A 22,927-nucleotide genomic window follows, 5' to 3' on the forward strand; every position below is an offset into this window, starting at 1 on the left:
CAGCCAAGACAGGACTCGCAGCAATGGTTTCAAGTTGGAAAAATTCAGATTCAGGAAGGATATAGGAAAGCACTGGTTTGGTAATAGAGTTGTGGATGTCATGTAGGGGGGTAATGAATAGGGGAATATGGGGGTAAGAGGAGGGAGTTAGTAGGTAGGGGACAGGCGAGGCAGTAGGAGGGATGAGTGCGGAGGTAGGTAGGTTATGTGAGGTCACTGGTGACCATACCATCACCTCTTATTACTCCACCCACCACACTACTCACCCTCTCACTACTTTAACTAAACATAAGTAAATGGAGAAATGAGTAAATAACGGGGACAGTGAATATTACTATTCTACTCAAACACAGTTTATTATTAAGTCCTTGTACAATAATATATTTGGGAACAGGAGAACATTATTGTGGTTTAGATAAAGGGGATGGTATGTATAAGCAGTGAGACAGGGAACACAATCAACTTGACCAAAATGAATATAACTTACAATATAGCTCAGAGGACAGTTCACTACAGGAACTAAGCCACAGGTCCCAAGACCTACACAGCACGAGTACTGCTCCAAGCCAGTACTCTGCCCAATGTCTCAGTCTCTCCTCCTGAGACTCTCCAGCTCAGCTCTGCTCCCAGGCCAGAGCTCTGCCCGAATCTCTCTACTCAGCTGTTCCTTGGGCTTATATGGTGGTCCAAGCACCCTCCACAACCACGTGTACGACCTGACGCCTAGGTCTGACACCGTCAAGAACAAAAGACCTCAGACGTGGGCGTGGCTGACAGACGTTTGCCAAGGCAAGGTGTGACCATATAATTGGTTAAATTAGGTCTCCCCAGAGACCTCACAAGCCCAGCTGGACTACATCACATGGATGAGTGGAACAAACTCCCGAGTACAGTTATTCAGACTAAAACGTTGTGTAGTTTTAAAAATAAGTTAGATAAATACACGAGTGGGTGTGGGTGGGTGTGTGTGAGTTGGACCTGACTAGCTTGTGCTGCTGGGTCTGGTGCAGTGCTCCATCCTTGAGTGGAAGTGACCAGACTGGGTGGGTCATTGGGCTAATCCGGGGGGGGGAGGTCATTGGTCTAATCCGGGGGGGGGACATGGACCTGCTCCGCATGGGTCAGTGGGCCTGTTGCAGTGTTCCTTCTTTCTTATGTTCTTAACCACAGTGGGAATGGTCTGGAAGACAGTGTCATCCAGGACACTGCAAATACCCAAGTGGACATTAACCAAGTCTTTAAGTGGAAGACAGAAAACAATATGAAGTTAGATAAAGACAAATTTCAGTTGCTGTGCTATAGAAAATTCAAGGAAATAAACACAGTATAGTAGTATAAAAAGAGTTTCAACCATACAATAGAGCAAAAATTAATTTGTGAGGGATCTGGGAGTGATAATGCCAAAGAATCTCATTTTCAACGATCACAACAATGTACCTATCATATCTGCTAGGAAAATGATAGGATGGATAATGAGAAGCCTCAAAACTAGGGACGCCAAGCCAGTAATGATTCTCTTCAAATCACTTGTTCTCTCTAGGCTGGAACAATCTTTACACTAACTGTCCTCTTCAAGGCAGGTGAAACTGCAGACCTGGAGAATATATAGAGAACTTTCACAGCACATAAAAGTACCATAAATTACTAGGAACGGTTGAAGGCCCTTGACCTGTATGCCTTGGAATGCACTCGAGAAAGATACAATGATAATATACACTTGGAAAATCCTAGAGGGATTAGTCCTAAATCTGCACACGGAAATTACTCCCTACAAAAGCAAAAGACTCGGCTGACGGTGCCATGAGTACACTGAGAACACACTAAGTGTCAGGGACCCAAGACTGTTCAACTGCCTCCCAGCATACACAAGGGGGATTACCAATAGACCCCTGACTGTCTTCAAGAAGGCACTGGACATGCACCTCAAGCCAGTACCTGACCAGCCGGGCTGTGGTTCGTACGTCGGGTTGCATGTGGCCAGCAGTAACAGCCTGGTTGATCAGACCCTGATCCACCACGAGGCCTGGTCACGGACACGGCCGCAGGGGTTTTGACCCCTAGAATACCTTCCAGGTATACTCCAGGTATAAAATCCAGCAATTATCAGTAGTCACAGGTCACCAGACTTCAAAGTTTGAAGTCGAGTGGATAAGAGATTATAAACCTATAAAATAAAGTCTCGGAGGAAGTCACTGGAAGACAACAATCTGCAACGCAAGAATAAAATCGTACGAAAATTTCACTAAATTCGTGAAATTTAGAAAACCTTAAAAACGCGAGTTTTCAATATTTCTGTTATGCCTAACTAAAGTGCAATGAACACCTGCCAGTGCTCAGTAATAACCAACATGGAGACAAAAACACCTGTCAGTGCTCAGTAATAACCAACATGGAGACAAAAACACCTGCCAGTGCTCAGTAATAACCAACATGGAGACAAAAACACCTGTCAGTGCTCAGTAATAACCAACATGGAGACAAAAACACCTGCCAGTGCTCAGTAATAACCAACATGGAGACAAAAACACCTGCCAGTGCTCAGTAATAACCAACATGGAGACAAAAACACCTGCCAGTGCTCAGTAATAACCAACATGGAGACAAAAACACCTGCCAGTGCTCAGTAATAACCAACATGGAGACAACAACACCTGTCAGTGCTCAGTAATAACCAATATGGAGACAAAAACACCTGCCAGTGCTCAGTAATAACCAATATGGAGACAAAAACACCTGTCAGTGCTCAGTAATAACCAATATGGAGACAACAACACCTGTCAGTGCTCAGTAATAACCAACATGGAGACGAAAACACCTGTCAGTCCTCAGTAATAACCAACATGGAGACAAAAACACCTGTCAGTCCTCAGTAATAACCAACATGGAGACAAAAACACCTGTCAGTCCTCAGTAATAACCAACATGGAGACAAAAACACCTGTCAGTCCTCAGTAATAACCAACATGGAGACAAAAACACCTGTCAGTAGTCAGTAATAACCAACATGGAGACAAAAACACCTGTCAGTCCTCAGTAATAATAAACATGGAGACAAAAACACCTGTCAGTCCTCAGTAATAACCAACATGGAGACAAAAACACCTGTCAGTCCTCAGTAATAACCAACATGGAGACAAAAACACCTGTCAGTCCTCAGTAATAACCAACATGGAGACAAAAACACCTGTCAGTGCTCAGTAATAACCAACATGGAGACAAAAACACCTGTCAGTGCTCAGTAATAACCAACATGGAGACAAAAACACCTGTCAGTCCTCAGTAATAACCAACATGGAGACAAAAACAGAAGATTAATTAATCTGCACCCCTCAGGGAAGGTTCCTTAATGTTGGTGAGGGGCTCTTGATTTAGGGAATTGGATCTGTGCTCCAGTTCCCCGAATTAAGCCTGAATGCCTTCCACATCCCCCCCCCCAGGTGCTGTATAATCCCACAGGTTTAGCGCTTCCCCCTTGATTATAATATAATAATTAATCTGCTGAAGAGGATCCCAGAAGATGGAAATATGTTGACCAATTAATATTTGTGTTTCTGTCTCCATGTTGGTTATTATTGAGTATTTTTGTTATATTTAAAAATTTCTATAAGATAAACATAGTGAGAGAAGCTATTAGATATCCAGAGTAAACATCGTGAGAGAAGCTGTTAGAGACTCAGAGTAAACATATTGAAACCATCATTAAGTCCTTGAATTTAAAATCATCTAGAACAATTATAATGATGTTTATAAAAGTTCCACTAACTTTCAAGAACCTTCATAAACTGTGTCAGGTATTTATGTCTACAATATGTCTACAGACTTTGCAAAAGCCTTCGACAAGTGTGACCATGGCGTAATAGCGCACAAAATGCGTGCTAAAGGAATAACAGGAAAAGTCGGTCGATGGATCTATAATTTCCTCACTAACAGAACACAGAGAGTAGTCGTCAACAGAGTAAAGTCCGAGGCAGCTACGGTGAAAAGCTCTGTTCCACAAGGCACAGTACTCGCTCCCATCTTGTTCCTCATCCTCATATCTGACATAGACAAGGATGTCAGCCACAGCACCGTGTCTTCCTTTGCAGATGACACCCGAATCTGCATGACAGTGTCTTCCATTGCAGACACTGCAAGGCTTCAGGCGGACATCAACCAAATCTTTCAGTGGGCTGCAGAAAACAATATGAAGTTCAACGATGAGAAATTTCAATTACTCAGATATGGTAAACACGAGGAAATTAAATCTTCATCAGAGTACAAAACAAATTCTGGCCACAAAATAGAGCGAAACACCAACGTCAAAGACCTGGGAGTGATTATGTCGGAGGATCTCACCTTCAAGGACCATAACATTGTATCAATCGCATCTGCTAGAAAAATGACAGGATGGATAATGAGAACCTTCAAAACTAGGGAGGCCAAGCCCATGATGACACTCTTCAGGTCACTTGTTCTATCTAGGCTGGAATATTGCTGCACACTAACAGCACCTTTCAAGGCAGGTGAAATTGCTGACCTAGAAAATGTACAGAGAACCTTCACGGCGCGCACAACGGAGATAAAACACCTCAATTACTGGGAGCGCTTGAGGTTCCTAAACCTGTATTCCCTGGAACGCAGGCGGGAGAGATACATGATTATATACACCTGGAAAATCCTAGAGGGACTAGTACCGAACTTGCACACGAAAATCACTCACTACGAAAGCAAAAGACTTGGCAGACGATGCAACATCCCCCCAATGAAAAGCAGGGGTGTCACTAGCACGTTAAGAGACCATACAATAAGTGTCAGGGGCCCGAGACTGTTCAACTGCCTCCCAGCATACATAAGGGGGATTACCAACAGACCCCTGGCAGTCTTCAAGCTGGCACTGGACAAGCACCTAAAGTCGGTTCCTGACCAGCCGGGCTGTGGCTCGTACGTTGGTTTGCGTGCAGCCAGCAGCAACAGCCTGGTTGATCAGGCTCTGATCCACCAGGCCTGGTCACAGACCTGGCCGCAGGGGCATTGACCCCCGGAACTCTCTCCAGGTAAACTCCAGGTAAACAACTGTGTACAATCACATATAAACCCTCGGCTGTCCGTGGTTTAATCCTCATCTGGGTAGAAACACTGGTCATGTTTCCTAACACTTGCTGTCCCTGTTCACCTACCAGTAAGTAGGTACCTGGGTGTTAGTCGACTGGTGTGGGTCGCATCCTGGGGGGACAAGAGTGAATGACCACAATGGAAATAAGACAAACAGTCCCTCGATGACGCACTGACTTTCTTGGGTTACCCTGGGTGGCTAACCCTCAAGGTTAAAAATCCAAACAAATCGTATCTTATCTTACAATGTGTACACACGTCTACAACTGCGTACAACCATATATAAACATCTACGATGTGTACACACGTCTACAACTGCGTACAACCATATATAAACATCTACGATGTGTACACACGTCTACAACTGCGTACAACCATATATAAACATCTACGATGTGTACACACGTCTACAACTGCGTACAACCATATATAAACATCTACGATGTGTACACACGTCTACAACTGCGTACAACCATATATAAACATCTACGATGTGTACACACGTCTACAACTGCGTACAACCATATATAAACATCTACGATGTGTACACACGTCTACAACTGCGTACAACCATATATAAACATCTACGATGTGTACACACGTCTACAACTGCGTACAACCATATTTAAACATCTACGATGTGTACACACGTCTACAACTGCGTACAACCATATATAAACATCTACGATGTGTACACACGTCTACAACTGCGTACAACCATATATAAACATCTACGATGTGTACACACGTCTACAACTGCGTACAACCATATATAAACATCTACGATGTGTACACACGTCTACAACTGCGTACAACCATATATAAACATCTACGATGTGTACACACGTCTACAACTGCGTACAGCCATATATAAACATCCACGATGTGTACACACGTCTACAACTGCGTACAGCCATATATAAACATCCACGATGTGTACACACGTCTACAACTGTGTAAAACAGTATGTCTACAATGTGTAGGCATGTCTACTGCCATTTACAAACGTCTACAACTGTGAAAGTCCAGAACTGTCTACAAGACACCACCGGGAGGACTGGTCACAGACCGGGCCGCAGGGGTGTGTATCTCCGAAACTATCTCCAGGTATACCCCAGGTAACTCTGTACAAACCTCTTCAATTGTGTACAAACGTCTACAAACGTCTACAACTGTATACAAACGTCTACAACTGTATACAAACGTCTACAACTGTATACAAACGTCTACAACTGTATACAAACGTCTACAACTGTATACAAACGTCTACAACTGTATACAAACGTCTACAACTGTATACAAACGTCTACAACTGTATACAAACGTCTACAACTGTATACAAACGTCTACAACTGTATACAAACGTTTACACCAGTGTACAAACGTTTAAACTTGTATACAAACGTCTACAACTGTATACAAACGTCTACACCTGTGTACAAACGTCTACACCTGTGTACAAACGTCTACACCTGCGTACAAACGTCTACACCTGTGTACAAACGTCTACACCTGTGTACAAACGTCTACACCTGTGTACAAACGTCTACACCTGCGTACAAACGTCTACACCTGTGTACAAACGTCTACACCTGCGTACAAACGTCTACACCTGTGTACAAACGTCTACACCTGTGTACAAACGTCTACAGGTACGCACAAACTTCTATGGCCAACCAAAACGAGTTGACAACAGAGCACAAATATCAGCTACTGATTCTCTACAAATACAGAAACATCTACAGCAACGCACATGAATCATAATTACAAGAAGTTCGGACTGCGTCATACACTTACGTCGATGACAACATCGTACATTTTGGCTTGTCAGCGCCACCGCCAGGGTGGGCACATAACTGCGGTACACCTCGCTAGCTGGAAAAAAAAATCATAAGAGGGGCGTGAAAATTGTCCTTTCTAGTATCAGTACCAGGTAGGAAATGGGTGACCCTAACTAGTAGAACCATCAGCACCGTTAAGTACTTTTACTTACCCAACACAAACAGGAAGATCACCAACAACAGCGGTAGGAGTATCAATGCCAATAACAGTATCAGGAGTATCAACGCCAACAACAGTAGCGGGAGTATCAACGCCAACAACAGTAGCGGGAATATCAACGCCAACAACAGTAGCAGGAGTATCAACGCCAACAACAGTAGCAGGAGTATCAACGCCAACAACAGTAGCGGGAGTATCAACGCCAACAACAGTAGCGGGAATATCAACGCCAACAACAGTAGCAGGAGTATCAACGCCAACAACAGTAGGAGCAACACCTGTAGGAGCAACACCTGTAGCAGCAACACCTGTAGCAGCAACACCTGTAGCAGCAACACCTGAAGCAGCAACACCTGTAGCAGCAACACTTGAAGCAGCAAGACCTCTAGAAGCAACACCACCACCACCACACTCGACCACCACTCAACACGCACTGAGTTAACTTGCCCTACCTTGTCTCACACCTCACATTCCCTCACCCACACATGTCCCACACTTCACCAACACCTTCCTACTGTCCCACACCTCACCTACACCCTCACCATCCTACTGTCCCACACTTCACCAACACCTTCCTACTGTCCCACACCTCACCTACACCCTCACCATCCTACTGTCCCACACTTCACCAACACCTTCCTACTGTCCCACACCTCACCTACACCATCACCATCCTACTGTCCCACACCTCACCTACACCTTCCTACTGTCCCACACCTCACCTAAACCTTCCTACTGTCCCACACCTCACCTACACCTTCCTACTGTCCCACACCTCACCTACACCTTCCTACTGTTCCACACCTCACCTACACCTTCTTACTGTCCCACACCTCACCTACACCTTTCTACTGTCCCACACTTCACCTAAACCTTCCTCTTGTCCCACACCTCACCTAAACCTTCCTAGTGTCCCACACCTCGCCTACACTTTCCTACTGTCCCACACCTCAACTACACCTTCCTAATGTCCCACACCTCACCTACACATTATTTACTGTCTCACACCTCACCTACAACTTCCTACTGCCCTACACCTCACCTACACCTTCCTACTCTCCCAGACCTCACATGCACCTTTCTACTGTCCCACACCTCACCTACACCTTCCTACTGTCCCACACCTCACCTACACCTTCCTACTCTCCCAGACCTCACCTACACCTCACCTACACCTTCCTACTGCCCCACACCTCACCTACACCTTCCTACTGTCCCACACCTCACCTGCAACTTTCTACTGTCCCACACCTCACCTACACCTTCCTACTGTCCCACACCTCACCTACACCTTCGTACTCTCCCAGACCTCACCTACACCTTCCTACTGCCCCACACCTCACCTACACCTTCCTACTGTCCCACACCTCACCTACACCTTCCTACTGTCCCACACCTCACCTACACCTTCCTACTGTCCCACACCTCACCTACACCTTTCTACTGTCCCACACCTCACCTACACCTTCCTACTGTCCCACACCTCACCTACACCTTCCTATTGTCCCACACCTCACCTACATCTTCCTACTGTCCCACACCTCACCTACATCTTCCTACTGTCCCACACCTCACCTACATCTTCCTACTGTCCCACACCTCACCTAAACCTTCCTACTGTCCCACACCTCACCTACACCTTCCTACTGTCCCACACCTCACCTACACCTTCCTACTGTCCCACACCTCACCTACACCTTCCTACTGTCCCACACCTCACCTGCACCTTTCTACTGTCCCACACCTCACCTACACCTTCCTACTGTCCCACACCTCACCTACACCTTCGTACTCTCCCAGATCCCACCTACACCTTCCTACTGTCCCACACCTCACCTACACCTTCGTACTCTCCCAGATCCCACCTACACCTCACCTACACCTTCCTACTGCCCCACACCTCACCTACACCTTCCTACTGTCCCACACCTCACCTACACCTTTCTACTGTCCCACACCTCACCTACACCTTCCTACTGTCCCACACCTCACCTACACCTTCCTACTGTCCCACACCTCACCTACACCTTCCTATTGTCCCACACCTCACCTACATCTTCCTACTGTCCCACACCTCACCTACATCTTCCTACTGTCCCACACCTCACCTACACCTTCCTACTGTCCCACACCTCACCTACACCTTCCTACTGTCCCACACCTCACCTACACCTTCCTACTCTACCACACCTCACCTACACCTTCCTACTGTCCCACACGTCACTTACACCTTCCTACTGTCCCACACCTCACCTACACCTTCCTACTCTCCCACACCTCACCTACACCTTCCTACTCTCCCACACCTCACCTACACCTTCCTACTCTACCACACCTCACCTACACCTTCCTACTTCTTTCCCTCAGTACCTAAGCCACTAATATGGTTGCAGAGTTGGGTATCTCGTCATTACAAAAGAGATTACAAGCGTTCTTCCCAGAGCATTATTTTTGAGTTTGTGTATTTTGTCTCTGGATACATATCCTAGGTGCCCAGAATCATAACTGCGCATTCAGTGAAGCTAAATTCTGGTACCCACGTATTTGACCATTTCAGTAGTTTGTCAGTCTTCCTCAAGCTTACTTCTATTTTCTTGGATAGATATATAGAAGTCTACTCTGTTCTGTATATTATTAACATACGCTGGGAACAGTATGGCTGCTAATGTCAATCCTTGAGAGAAGCCAATGATGACATTCGTCCATGCTGACACAGTCCCTCAGCATCACTAGTGTTACACAGACAGAGTTCAGCGATCCTTGGTGCCGACCAACCCTACTGCTGTGCTACACGTTTTACGACTGTTTTTTGTTTTACTTATCTATGGATAAATATAGTTTTGTTAGCTCATGTATCACATCATAACAAAGTCTGTTAAAAATAAAGAATAAAAAATAAATAAATAAATAAACAGAATTAGTAAGTCTACAGAGTTAGGAAGCTGATGAAGAGAATCGCCTAAGAAAACTAACTTAAGAAATGATAAAGATAAATATTTATTTCTTTGTAAAGGTTACAATGTGTAATTATAATTTTGGTTAGCTAAGTACAAAGGAAGCCACTATCATGCCAGGGCATTTCGGGCAGAATAGGTTACGTGTAAGTACGATATTTGTTAATCAGTGTCACACACTCTTAGTGACGCAGCTCCACCTTGAACACACATCACTCCACATGTCTCAGTAATGGTGAAGTATTACTCTGTCACAATATTGATTTCATACAAAGAAACTTGCTGATTAAATTTAATGTTAACTTATACCTGAGAACTTTACACACCAATCAATTAGCAGCTAATGCTAGCAACAGGTCCCCCTCCCCTCTCTCTCTGATTGTAGTTTTCTCCTACGAGTCTCTACTCCATCTACAATCCTGCACTTATTATAATGGAACTCCACCAGTCACTTGGTTGACCAGCCATGTAACATGTCTGTCTTCCTGGAGATGGTGTCTCTTCTCTCCCTCACAGCCATGTAACATGTCTGTCTTCCTGGAGATGGTGTCTCTTCTCTCCCTCACAGCCATGTAACATGTCTGTCTTCCTGGAGATGGTGTCTCTTCTCTCCCTCACAGCCATGTAACATATCTGTCTTCCTGGAGATGGTGTCTCTTCTCTCCCTCACAGCCATGTAACATGTCTGTCTTCCTGGAGATGGTGTCTCTTCTCTCCCTCACAGCCATGTAACATATCTGTCTTCCTGGAGATGGTGTCTCTTCTCTCCCTCACAGCCATGTAACATGTCTGTCTTCCTGGAGATGGTGTCTCTTCTCTCCCTCACAGCCATGTAACATATCTGTCTTCCTGGAGATGGTGTCTCTTCTCTCCCTCACAGCCATGTAACATGTCTGTCTTCCTGGAGATGGTGTCTCTTCTCTCCCTCACAGCCACGTAACATGTCTGTCTTCCTGGAGATGGTGTCTCTTCTCTCCCTCACAGCCACGTAACATGTCTGTCTTCCTGGAGATGGTGTCTCTTCTCTCCCTCACAGCCACGTAACATGTCTGTCTTCCTGGAGATGGTGTCTCTTCTCTCCCTCATACTCACCTTCATCATTTCAATCATTTCACATTGACTGCAAATAGATATGTAAGATTCGATCATCTCTTTCATGTTATTTACCTGTACAAGGAACAGTGATGACTGCTACTGATCCTTGTGGAACGTTACTCTTGCCCTAACACTACCTTATTACGTATTACGCAAAGGAAATCTATAACAGGTTCGCTTATTTTTTTTTTCAAATTCTTTTGTTTTTGTTTCGTCCAAAGTTTCGCTTATAATTTCAAAACATCTTATCCGATCAATTTCATCTTTTAAATGCTAGTTGAGTGGACCGAGGGAAGGATCCATCCAACTGTTGGTATGTGCAGGTGTCCTATGATCAATGTTATAAAGCCCATTCCAAAATTCCTGGAAAGGGTCTGATAACTTTCGGTAGCCTCTTCCGCTTGACTTCAACAATATAAAATATATAAATCCAAGACGGAGTCAAACTGAAGTCTGCAAGTGTATATATTATGTTTAAAATAGTGTGATTTCTTCATGTTAAACCATGTTAAATATAACCGAGTATACATCTTTCACAAGACCTTCAGTTATTATTAATGATTGAGTTATGTCATAAACATAACTCAACAATTAATAAAACTAAATAACTTGTGCAAAATTGCATTTATCTGGATGTAATTCATAAGGTACATACCAGTAAATGGTAACTCAGATAATTATTATTTATCAGAGTTACTTAGACAAGTAGGAATTTGGGACACCTAGGTCGCAAAAATGTCCCACTTCGATACCTACCACTGTCATATCCACAAGTTGCTCTAGACCTATTAATTACAAATGAAATATGCATCACCAGGAATTCTGGTAAATATATAAGTTTGTGGACTGTATATTAAAATTAATAAATGATTATATATATATAAACATTTATATAACAGAAGGAGAATATATCTTAATATCACTCACCAATTTGACTGGAGATCAAGGTGTATCATACTCAGAAAACCTCACTGTCTATACATGAAAATAACACTGGTCAGAGTTACAACATAAACAGACTTATCTGAGGTTCCTGGAGCTGTCTTGTCCAGTCGTCTGACATCTCAAGTTATGCAGGAATGCACATCCAACAATTTCGGCTCCTATTTGAGAGGTGTCAGCCCAATTTAGCCTCTAGAGCACGAAAATTCTTCTGATTATTCACTAACGTTTGTGTTAACTAGTTCAAACATGGCGAGTCTCTTCTGCGCAGGCGCAGCTTCCCATTTTTTATAACATAATTTTTATTAAATACAGTATGGCCATCTATTTACATATAACTACTGTATTTCTGGAAAATATATATAGTATTTTCCACATAACTATTTTGCGTAGGTGCAAATTTGACAATATTCCAAAATATTTAAAAAATGTAATAGATGGAATTAGTAATAACTGGAGACTGAACAATCTGATAGGCTTCAAACTTTCAGCAGTGAGTGTTGGAAGTAAGGTTGTGTTGCCTTATTATTTGACCACACTGGTCTCTGTTTTATTAAACTGTGATATTGATATCCAGTCAATAATTCGAACATTTAGTTTGGATGCAACAAGTTTGGAAAGCTTCTTGTGATCAACTTCAACCTGTGAAGACTAGTGTCTCAGAAGGTTGGTACTGGAAGGTGTACGTGATATTCTCTCAACTTCAGTTTGGAGAGGCTATAGTAATTTTTACATTAAATAAGTGGAGTTTGTTTCTTTTGAACGGCATCAAACTTTAATGAATTAATGGAATGTATGATTTTTTTTTATTTTTTTTTTTTGGGGGGGGGGTAAGTTGTGTTACACTTGAAATTATTGAATTCCGTGTAACAAGCGGAGAATGCATCGTCTGATCAGCTTCAAACTTTTAGTGGTGATGTGTTTTTTTTTTCTCAAAGAAAGTCGTGCCTTGATTTTGGGTTGTATAACTTTTAATTTAGCAGTTTTATTAAACTCTAACTGGTGTTATGAAATATTGGATAACGTCTCTTGTGATCGACTTGAAATATTACACACTGATGGATCTTCTTAGTAAATAGTTTGGACTGATTTTGGCCGTGTAGGTTCCCATTTCCATCATTATTGAAGAAACTAAGACAACTGAAATACTGTATTTTTTATGTTATAAATTGTGAATACTTCATCCCATTAATTTCAAAACTTCGACAGTTATAACTGGATAATGTAGCGTCTGAGCGACTTCAAACTTAACTCTGGTGTTTTTGGTGATATTGAGCTCTGTCAGATTACTACAGAATGTCTTTTTTTTAATAACTTTAAATTTTCAAAGTCAGCATTCTTAGTGGAAGCTGTGAATTATTTTGGGCTGTGCGTCTTAATATGTCGTTTTCATTAAAGAAATCGAGATATTAGTTTCCACATGAAAACCTGTGAATCCCTCTTCTGATTGTCATGAAATTTTCCATGTTATTATTTTATTGCACTAGAAACACGTGCCACACTCTGCACTACACCTGTCGCAATCACTGAGCTACAGAAAGGCGAGGTTATGCACTCTGGGGATATACTTCACAGACAAGGTAGCGACTGAAACATATTTAGTGTCCTATCTATTGTAATTATGCGTTTTTTTTTTTTAATTTCCCTTTGTCTTCTACTTTTCTCGCTTCTAAATTAGACTGTGGTTCGAACCGAGTCAAATTCTTTCTTGTGGTTCAAGAAGATACTGTCAACCCATCGCTGTTTATTTAAATTTACTTCAGTAACTTTCACAGAAATCAAAACCATACCACGGGCGGGGCTTGAACCCATGGTCAGAAAGTCGTAAAACTCCAGATCGACGCGTTGGTTTGGAGTTTTACGATTCTCTGACCGCGGGTTCAAGCCCCACCCTTGGTATGGCTTGCTTGTAATCGTGTCACCACGATTTCGTTAGTCATCACAAAACTCCAGTTGGCTCGTCAGACGGAATATCCATTCTAGGTGATCAAGCAATTTCTTTCTCACAATCTTTTTCCTTCTTAAATATATGGACTACATTTGTTACTTTCTATGTATCCGTTAGTTGTTTTGTCTCTAAGGACAAGATGAAGAATTAGACACCTGTGTAAAATGTCGGTGTCTATATTTGTAGACGTTTCGCCAACCAGTGGCTTTATCAATACAGTAGGAACACGTCGTGTGGGGTTCGGTAGGAGAATGATGGTATCCCGTGACGTCAGTCACAGGCCTAGGGAGCTTCTGTATAAAGCACATGGATGGTACTATGATACTCAGCTAATGTATATAACACATATAAGGGGATCAGCAACTATGCTGACAAACAAGGAACCGAACCGAAGCACCTGTGCTTCAGTTCATCCAAGACTACGGTGGTCTTCACAAACTTCAAGGCTGACGAACTGATTACCTCATCTTTTTTTATATAATTTGTCAAATTATGTTCTTGTATTGTGTTGATAAAGCTAATGGTTGGCGAAACGTCTACAAATATAAATATCCAGATGTTGCACATGTGTCTACTTCATCTTGTCCGTACTGTATACCATTTAAGTACAAGGACATAGATGTTTGCTATAGTTCACACAGTGGTGGTCAGTGTTCGTGGTAATGTCAGGCTCCATAAACTGTATTGTTTAGTTCTCTTAATATCTTTACTTCCTTAATTATTTTTTTATATTTTATTTAAAACACATATTACAATAAGTAAATAAAAGCATACAGGGTCAGATAATACAAAAAACAGCTACGTCCTCATAATCAAAACACACTGCTCGTTTACATTGCCTTTAGAAAATTTCCTCTTCACATGACTCAGTACAACCCACAACACGTGAGTGATGAACAACATTACACAATATTATACCCAACATCAATCAAATCATTTCAAGTTACAATAATGTGACTTAGTACACTACACACTCCTGATATATGTAAATTGTCTTTATGCAAAAACAAAAGAAAACTGTGCAAGCAATAGTAATTAAAAACAATTCTCAATTATCCCATCCTATCAGCATTATACACATTAATTAAGTACATGTAATAAAATATGTTTGAGCCGTACTCCCACAACCCCCCCATAACCCCCACAACCCCCCGACACCCCCCCCCCGTCACCCCAGATCATACTATTGTTCAGTGATCGCAGATGAATTACCAACATGATTTAAACCTTGAATATAGACTCTTGTTGACAATAAAAAATTTCTCTTTAGTGTAAGAAACATAGATGATGCCAACATGACAATTAATATTTAGAAAAAACAACATAAGATTGAACTTAGTATTATGACTAACACTAAAAACCATTTATATAATTATGATTGTGGTCATCCATGAGATCATTACACATGATATAGTCACGGACTCACATATTACATATTCTCATATGTACAAAAATTGAAACATAATATTATATGACTTATGAAAATTTATATTCACAGGAATTATATCAGTGTCATACATGCCCATTAACTTACATAAGAGTATAAAAATACCGAATCACTTTATTGAGCCTCGTCGCATCCTATTACTAAATATACACATTTATTAAGCTCATTCAATAACAAATATTTTTAGGACATTTCAACTCCCCCCCCCCCATTAGCTCAGATCATCATATTGAACAACGTCATATCATTGTTCATTGAACACAGAGATTAATAACCATCATAATTTAACCCTAGGTCATAGTATCTTGGGTTGTTCCTTATTTTTTATATTTTATTTAAAGCAGTTCATACAATATACATAGATAGTTACGTATATATATGTGAATAAATAAATATAAAAAGAGACATTATCAGTGGCTCTGATCCTGCCCACTAAGTAACTATTCATTATGAGTCTGATATGCACCTAACTACATAACTAACATAATGTACAATGATACAAAGCACTTACAATATTAGTGACTCACCCCCCCCCCCCAACATTTACGTAATTGTTATTATTACACTCAAAAAGTTGCGCTAAGCCACAATGATGAACATGTACTTTAACAGTATTATATACTCCATACATTCTCATTTTTAGTTTAAAACATTACTATGCGTTAATAAAGAAAAGACGCCTTAGCTGGTCCTCCACAGAACTAAATGAAATTACATATGCGCAATACACTTACACGTTTATCTATGAGCCGACATGAAACAAACTCCACAACATCTTAAAACTATTCAATGAACTTTTTAAAATACTGACAACTATTATACTTTATGACAATATTTGTATAATAACACTGCTTTACTATAGTGAACAATGTCAAACAATATGATAACTGTACACTGGATATTGAAATACACACTTGTATTACATATACCAAGAATGTATATTATTAAACACGTATTGTCTTGTTCATCAAATTCTAGATGTTTAATGACATGTTTCAGAGCCATTTTTAGACTTGCTCTTTCACGCACTATGGTTAATAATACAACATTATAGCCCCTAATCGATTGGTAAGCCGCCTCTTGCTTCTCAGGAAACTATGCTTAATAATCATGATATTCTATATCCATATAAATCATTTTACCCTCCCCCCTTTTACAGAGACCAGTCCACCCAGCCATTACGACACTAATGCGCGCAACCCTCTCACAGTCATACCTCTATACGATACCGGAAAATCTCTGGCCCATCTACATCCATACACTACCTCATTTATACACTTTGTTCTATAGAAGTGTCCTGCTAAAGCCCTTATTCGTTCCTCCCCCCCCACTTCCCTCATCACCCACGATATATAGACAATCTACCACTAAATACATGACGGCCCTCCTCACACTATCTCCCACTCCCTCTATATCCAAACTCAGTGCCCTTAATACCACTAACCCACTCCCACCCACCATATCCAACACTCTTCGTAACCAGAGACGTGCCCGCTCGATCTGCTCACAGAAATACACCACATGATATGCTGTTTCCTCCCCCCCACACAAAACACAACATTGAGACTTCAAAATTCCCATCTGATACAGTCGTACTTTAGTTGGCAAAATCCCATGTAAAAACCTATACATAGTTTCCTTCACCCTTGACTTCACCCGTAACTTACTGAAGTCTCCCCAGATTCGTGTCCAATTATATAATGGAAAAACTGTCTCCCCTTCCAACACCTCTTGAACCCTTTCCAACCTCCCCAAAACACACGCCGTTACATTTTCCGGATTTCTTACCTGTAATAAGTATCTCAACATACTCATACACTCCTCTAATTCCCTACCCCCCCACCACCGCCTCACATCTTCCATCACTTTTCTCACTCTGACACCACGTTCCCCGCCCAATCTCAGATAACAATGCTTCACGTACATGCTCTTCAGTCTGCTACCCAAAGGAATTAAACCTAAACCCCCTTTTGCCAGCGGTGTCATTACAACCGTTTGCCTCAGCCAATGACAACCATATCCCCATATAAAATTCAGTACTTTCCTTTGCACTTGCCGCACATCTTTCGCCATCAATGGGTACACCACAGCCACGTGCCACAATTTAGGATAAATGAGTGTATTAACTACAATGACTCTCTGTTGTATAGTTAAACCACTCGTTCTTATTCCCCCTAACCTAAGCAATACTCTTTGCACTACCCTTTTAGAATTTGCCTCTCGAGTCTCCTGCGCTGCCCCTCTGTACAATACTCCACAAATTTTTAACTGCTCTACTACCTGCCATCCAAACTTTTTTCCCAGTTCCCCTCCCACCCATGACCCCACCTCCAGTAATTTCGACTTCTCACTATTAACATTCATACCTGTTGCTCCACTAAATATTTCAACAATTCTACTTACATTCTTTAACCCCTCCTCTCCCCCCACTAAGACCGTCGTGTCATCTACATAGCCAACTATACCCGTAGCACCCCTAAATCTTACCTCTCCCTCACTTACACCAACATTTATCAACCTATATAATGGGTCTTGCAGACATGCAAATAGGATCTGAGACATGGGGCATCCCTGCCTCAGCCCCCTACCCATACTAACCATCTTCCCCACCCTTCCATTAATTTGCACTCGTATTTCTGCACCTCTATATAAAGTTTCCGCCCACTGCACGATTTCCTCACCAAACCCAATCTTCCTCATAATCATCCATAATGTCTCTCTCTCTACACAATCATAAGCCGCCTTCCAATCCAACGCAAGAACACCTCCACCATCCATCCTACGCTCCTCTATATAACCTTTTATCCTCCCATGCCCACTAAACATTGTTCTCCCTGGCACACCCATCTGTCCCCCATCTATAACCTTCCCAATTACTTTACGCAATCTATTACCTAACACCCTGGCAAACAATTTATAATCCCCGCACATTAATGATAAACCTCTATAATCTAGGATGCTATTCTGTACTTCCCCCTTTGGAACCATAACTACTACACCTGTCCTTTGTGTTAGACTCATGCTTCCCTTATCCTTCATTACATTCATCAACTGCACCAAGAATTCCTTCATTACATCCCAGTTGCTCAAATAAAATTCATTTGGGATTCCATCTATCCCAGGTGCTTTCCCGACACTCATCCCTTTTAATGCCGTCCACACTTCCTCTTCATCTATAGGCCCTTCTATCATCGCTCTATCTGCTGACTCTAGGTTGCTCTGTATCCCCTTCTCTAAAATCTTCATATCCGCTATCTTTCTGTTTCCCCCTCTCATATATATCTCAAACCACTTATCAGCATAACCACTCATACTTTCCGTAGTTACTAACCTCTGTCCCGTCGTATACCCTCCCACATCCGTATGTACGTCCAAATTCATCATAGTCATTGTCTTCTGTCGCGTCTTTAATCGCCGCAAAACACAGGCAGATGGCTTATCTCCCCATAAAACATCTTCCAATCCACCTCTCATTCTCTCACCATCAAATCTTGCATTCTGCATTTCCATTAATTGCGCTTTGATGCCCTCAATCTCTTGTACTGGATAAACCCCACTAAAACCTTCATAGCACTGTTTCAGCAGCCCTTCCAAATATCTCTGTAAGCCATATTTCCATTGACTTACCTCCTTTCCTTTCCTCATATAAAAATTTTTGATTCCTGGTTTGGCATATTCCTCCCACCATCGTAGGATATCACCTCCTTTTCTCCCCTTGTTCCACTCCTTTGTCCACCACTCAACAAAACTATCACCGTCTTCCTGCTCGTCTAACAATCTCACATTAAGTTTCCAATAACTCATGTAACGCTTTGGTAAACCTCCCCATCCCACATCCACGACCACTCCTCTATGATCTGAAAACACTACATTTATAGTTTCTGTAGTAGCCACCTGTAACCCGGGAGAAGCATAAATACGATCTAGTCGTGCCGCGTATCCTCTCCTCACATATGTATGCTCCACGTTCCACCCCTCCCCCCTCACAACATCCGTTAAGCCAACTCCCCCTAAAACATCTCGTAGAACCCCCAGAACACACCCTGCATCCCTCGGCTCCACATCTTTTCTACGTATCACACTATTCCAATCCCCTCCAAATAATGAATAAACAGGTAAACCCCGCATATGATAAATTAGTGTGTCCCTTACAAATTCCTCTTTAACACGTCTATTACTGTCCGCCGGCATGTATACACTCACAAAACACACACGTACCCCACCCCATGTCCCATCCACCCTCGCTACTCTCCCATCTCCCCCTTCTTCCCAATGTAACAATTGGAACGGACTGGTCTCAGCTATTAAAACTGCAGCACCTCCCTTAAGCTTCCCAGTATACCCAGCATAAACTTTATATCCATCTACCGACAAATCCCTTCCATACCTGAAATTATGCTCTTGTAAAAATACTACTTGTATGCCAAGTCTCTTTAAAAAAACACTAAATATCTTACGCTTTACATCAGCCCTTAGGCCGTTAACATTTAAGGTTAGACACTTAAAAATGCTATCGGGGGCTTACCAATCGACCGATATCCTTGCCTTTCCTTACGTTTTTGCTGAACATTCTGATCGCATTGTCCATTTTTTGCCTCACCTTTCCTCTGCCCCTTTCCTCCCCCCCCTGTTATTTTTTTTTTAACATCCACTGATAGTTTCTTACCAGTTCGTTGCGCTGGTGTGAGGACATCATCACTATCAGAAGCCCCTGCCTCTCTCTTACGTGATGCCTCTACTATGTGCATTCCCTCATCTCCACAATCTACGTTGTGTACTTCAACCACAACCTCACTAATCCTGTTTAATTGCTTATCCCCAACACCCACATTACTCACCTCTTCAATTCCTTCCTCACCTATAAGTTTCCCTTCTGACACCATGCTTAGTGTCTCGCCCTCATTCTGATTACCTAAGAATTCTTGAATAACATTATCTATAGTAGCCGTAACCTGACTACCCAAATCCTCTCTTCTCACCTCATCCTCTAAACGCATATTCTCAATAACCTGAGACACCTCCGGTAATGTTACACATTCTTCCGGATTGTCTTCCACGATTTCACTCCATGTTCTCTGATCTTGAAGATGCTCCCCTGTAGACTGGGTCGTCACCTCTCTCTCCTTCCACACACCTTTTCCCTCTCCATTTTTCTCAGGTGTTGATCGACGAGGACACATTGCTGCTATATGATCAAAGGCTCCACATAGTCTACAGGTTCGTCTTTGCCCCGCATATGTTACATATACCTGTATTCTAAAGTCACTCAGAGTCACATATGATGGTATAGATTTGCGCAAAGACATTTTGAGGGTAAAGGAGCCCTCACGCAGTCCACCATACATATTATCAGACCACCTTCCAACTGTTGCCTGATGTATAACACCATACTCGTTGAATGTTGCTTTTATATCTTCTTCATCCGCTTCAAATGGGACATTCCGTAACTTTACCCAAGTATAATACTTGGATACGTCCCTCATGCGTACTTCCAGACCAGGATTAACCGTCATACACACGTCTTGGTATTTTTCCACCATCTTGTCATAAGTCGCAGCCGTCACAAATTTCACAAATATCCTTGTTGCTCCATTTAAGGCAATACCATACAGATCGTCTTTGCTGATGCAGTAGGTATCCCGTAGTATAGCAGGCAGCATAACAGAGGCATTGGTTTGATATACTGCTCCTTTCAACACCTCAATACACACAGTGTTGATTCTCCGCCTGATAGCCTGCGCCATCTTGTGAAAATCACTCAGTGCTACCAACAGGTGCTAGCTCAACTGCCAACGTCCGTCCTCCACCAAGGCTGAGTGACGAATGCAGGAGCAAGGCGCAGCACAACCTCACGGCCCTAGAGCGATGAGGTCAATGCCCTTAATTATTATGTGAATACCTTTTATTATAGAGTGATCTTTTCCAGATCCCAGTTATCATTTCTTGTTCCTCTGTGAACCATCGTTCTCTCTCTCTCATTTTGTCTCTGTCATTTTCTGTAAATCTTCCTCCTTCCGTCTCATAGCTTGGCATTTGCAGTCATTTTTCTCATGTATCTAATACGCAGTTATCAATCTGGTTTAGCTTCTTTCTGCGACATCATTTTCAAATTGTCTCTCGACTTCTCTTAGTGTCCATGTATAACTGCTCCTAATTCTTCAGCTTATTTTTGTTGTCTGTGTTGTAATTACTGTAATCTTTATACCAATTTCTGAGACCTCGCTTTATCCTGGTTGAACCACTGACTTTCTATGTATTTCATACATCCTCTTGTGCTTTTTACAAATCTTTAACCTCTCTATACTGTGTCGAATCCTCGCATAACCTCCTGGGCTGAATTGATCTCCAGTTCACCTTTCCATTGTGATTTTCTCGGGAAAATTCTATGATTTAAAATTCAACAGGTTTTCTGGCCTCTTTCCTTTTCTCACGTTTAAAAGATACTCAAAGCTTATCTCTGTGTGACCATTTCAACATTGTCTTATATCAGTTAGTGTAATGATGGACATATTGGCATGCAAGGAATTAAGTAATGCTATGAGGTCATCGTAATGCTTGCTTAAAGATCTGATATTTTAGTTAAAGACAGTTATGTTGTTGTTGGCACTGAGAAGTACCTTTGATTGTTCTGCTGTGTAGTAATTACAGTAACTGTTTGATTCATTTAAGTCATCAAATAAGAGGTTGGTATCAGGATCAATGCTTGTAATCATAAGATTTGTAGTGAATCTATAGTTAGAATTAAGTATAAAACAAAGTAAATATTCTAAAGCTAAAAAATAGCACCTGAATTATTTAACTATTGTAATAATAATGAGCTAAGGTAGTTTTTTAAAGCTAAAATATAGGAGACAATATAAAAGGGACTAAAATAATTTGTGGTGAACAAATAAAGTGATGATCAAATAATGGAGCTTGGGAATATGATAGTAGGTAGTACTTTAAAGGTAATTCTTTAAAGTTAGAATTATAATATAAAATTATAATATAAAAGGGACTAATATAAGTTGTGGTGAACAATAAAGTGGTAATCAAATAAATGAGCTATGGAATATAATGGCAAAATAGTGAACTTATTACACTTTAGCACCTGAGAATAGCACCTTGATTATTTTAACAATTGTGAATATATGAACTAAGGCAGTTATATAAAGCTGAAATAAAGGAAAAAAATATATAAGGGACTAAAATTAAGTAATGGTAAACAAAGTTAAATGGACAGATAGTCACTATGAAATAATATTGGTTTAGGAGTAAGATCTGATTTGTAATATTAAGTAAGTTGAGCAGTTTATTGCACAATAAAAAGTAAAAAAAAAATGAGGTAGTTGGTACTAGCTAGCAAAAGATAGTTTTGGTACTTGCAAAAAAGTAATTGGAATGTACACTAATTGCACACACAATAAAAAGTGACTAAAAAAAACTAGTGGTAAACAAAATTAAATGGAC

The 22,927-nt window shown here is 41.5% G+C and overlaps 1 protein-coding gene across 5 annotated transcripts in view; it reads right to left on the minus strand.

The window, feature by feature from the left end:
- Positions 1–22,927, minus strand: part of Abca3 (ATP binding cassette subfamily A member 3) — a 705,605-nt gene that overhangs the window by 480,079 nt on the left and 202,599 nt on the right. For 4 of the 5 annotated variants that reach the window (XM_070088966.1, XM_070088973.1, XM_070088975.1 and 1 more), the window contains exon 1: positions 7,085–7,526. Coding sequence is in view for 1 of the 5 variants with exons in the window: in XM_070088958.1 (XP_069945059.1) it covers positions 6,889–6,909 (21 nt within the window). In the remaining 4 variants the exon portion in view is untranslated. Of the gene's footprint in view, positions 1–6,888; positions 6,967–7,084; positions 7,527–22,927 lie in introns of those variants that run through there. The other variant, XM_070088958.1, reaches the window with a different exon arrangement.

This window comes from Cherax quadricarinatus, chromosome 2, assembly GCF_038502225.1.
Source record: "Cherax quadricarinatus isolate ZL_2023a chromosome 2, ASM3850222v1, whole genome shotgun sequence".
Classification (NCBI taxonomy): Eukaryota; Metazoa; Arthropoda; class Malacostraca; order Decapoda; family Parastacidae; genus Cherax; species Cherax quadricarinatus.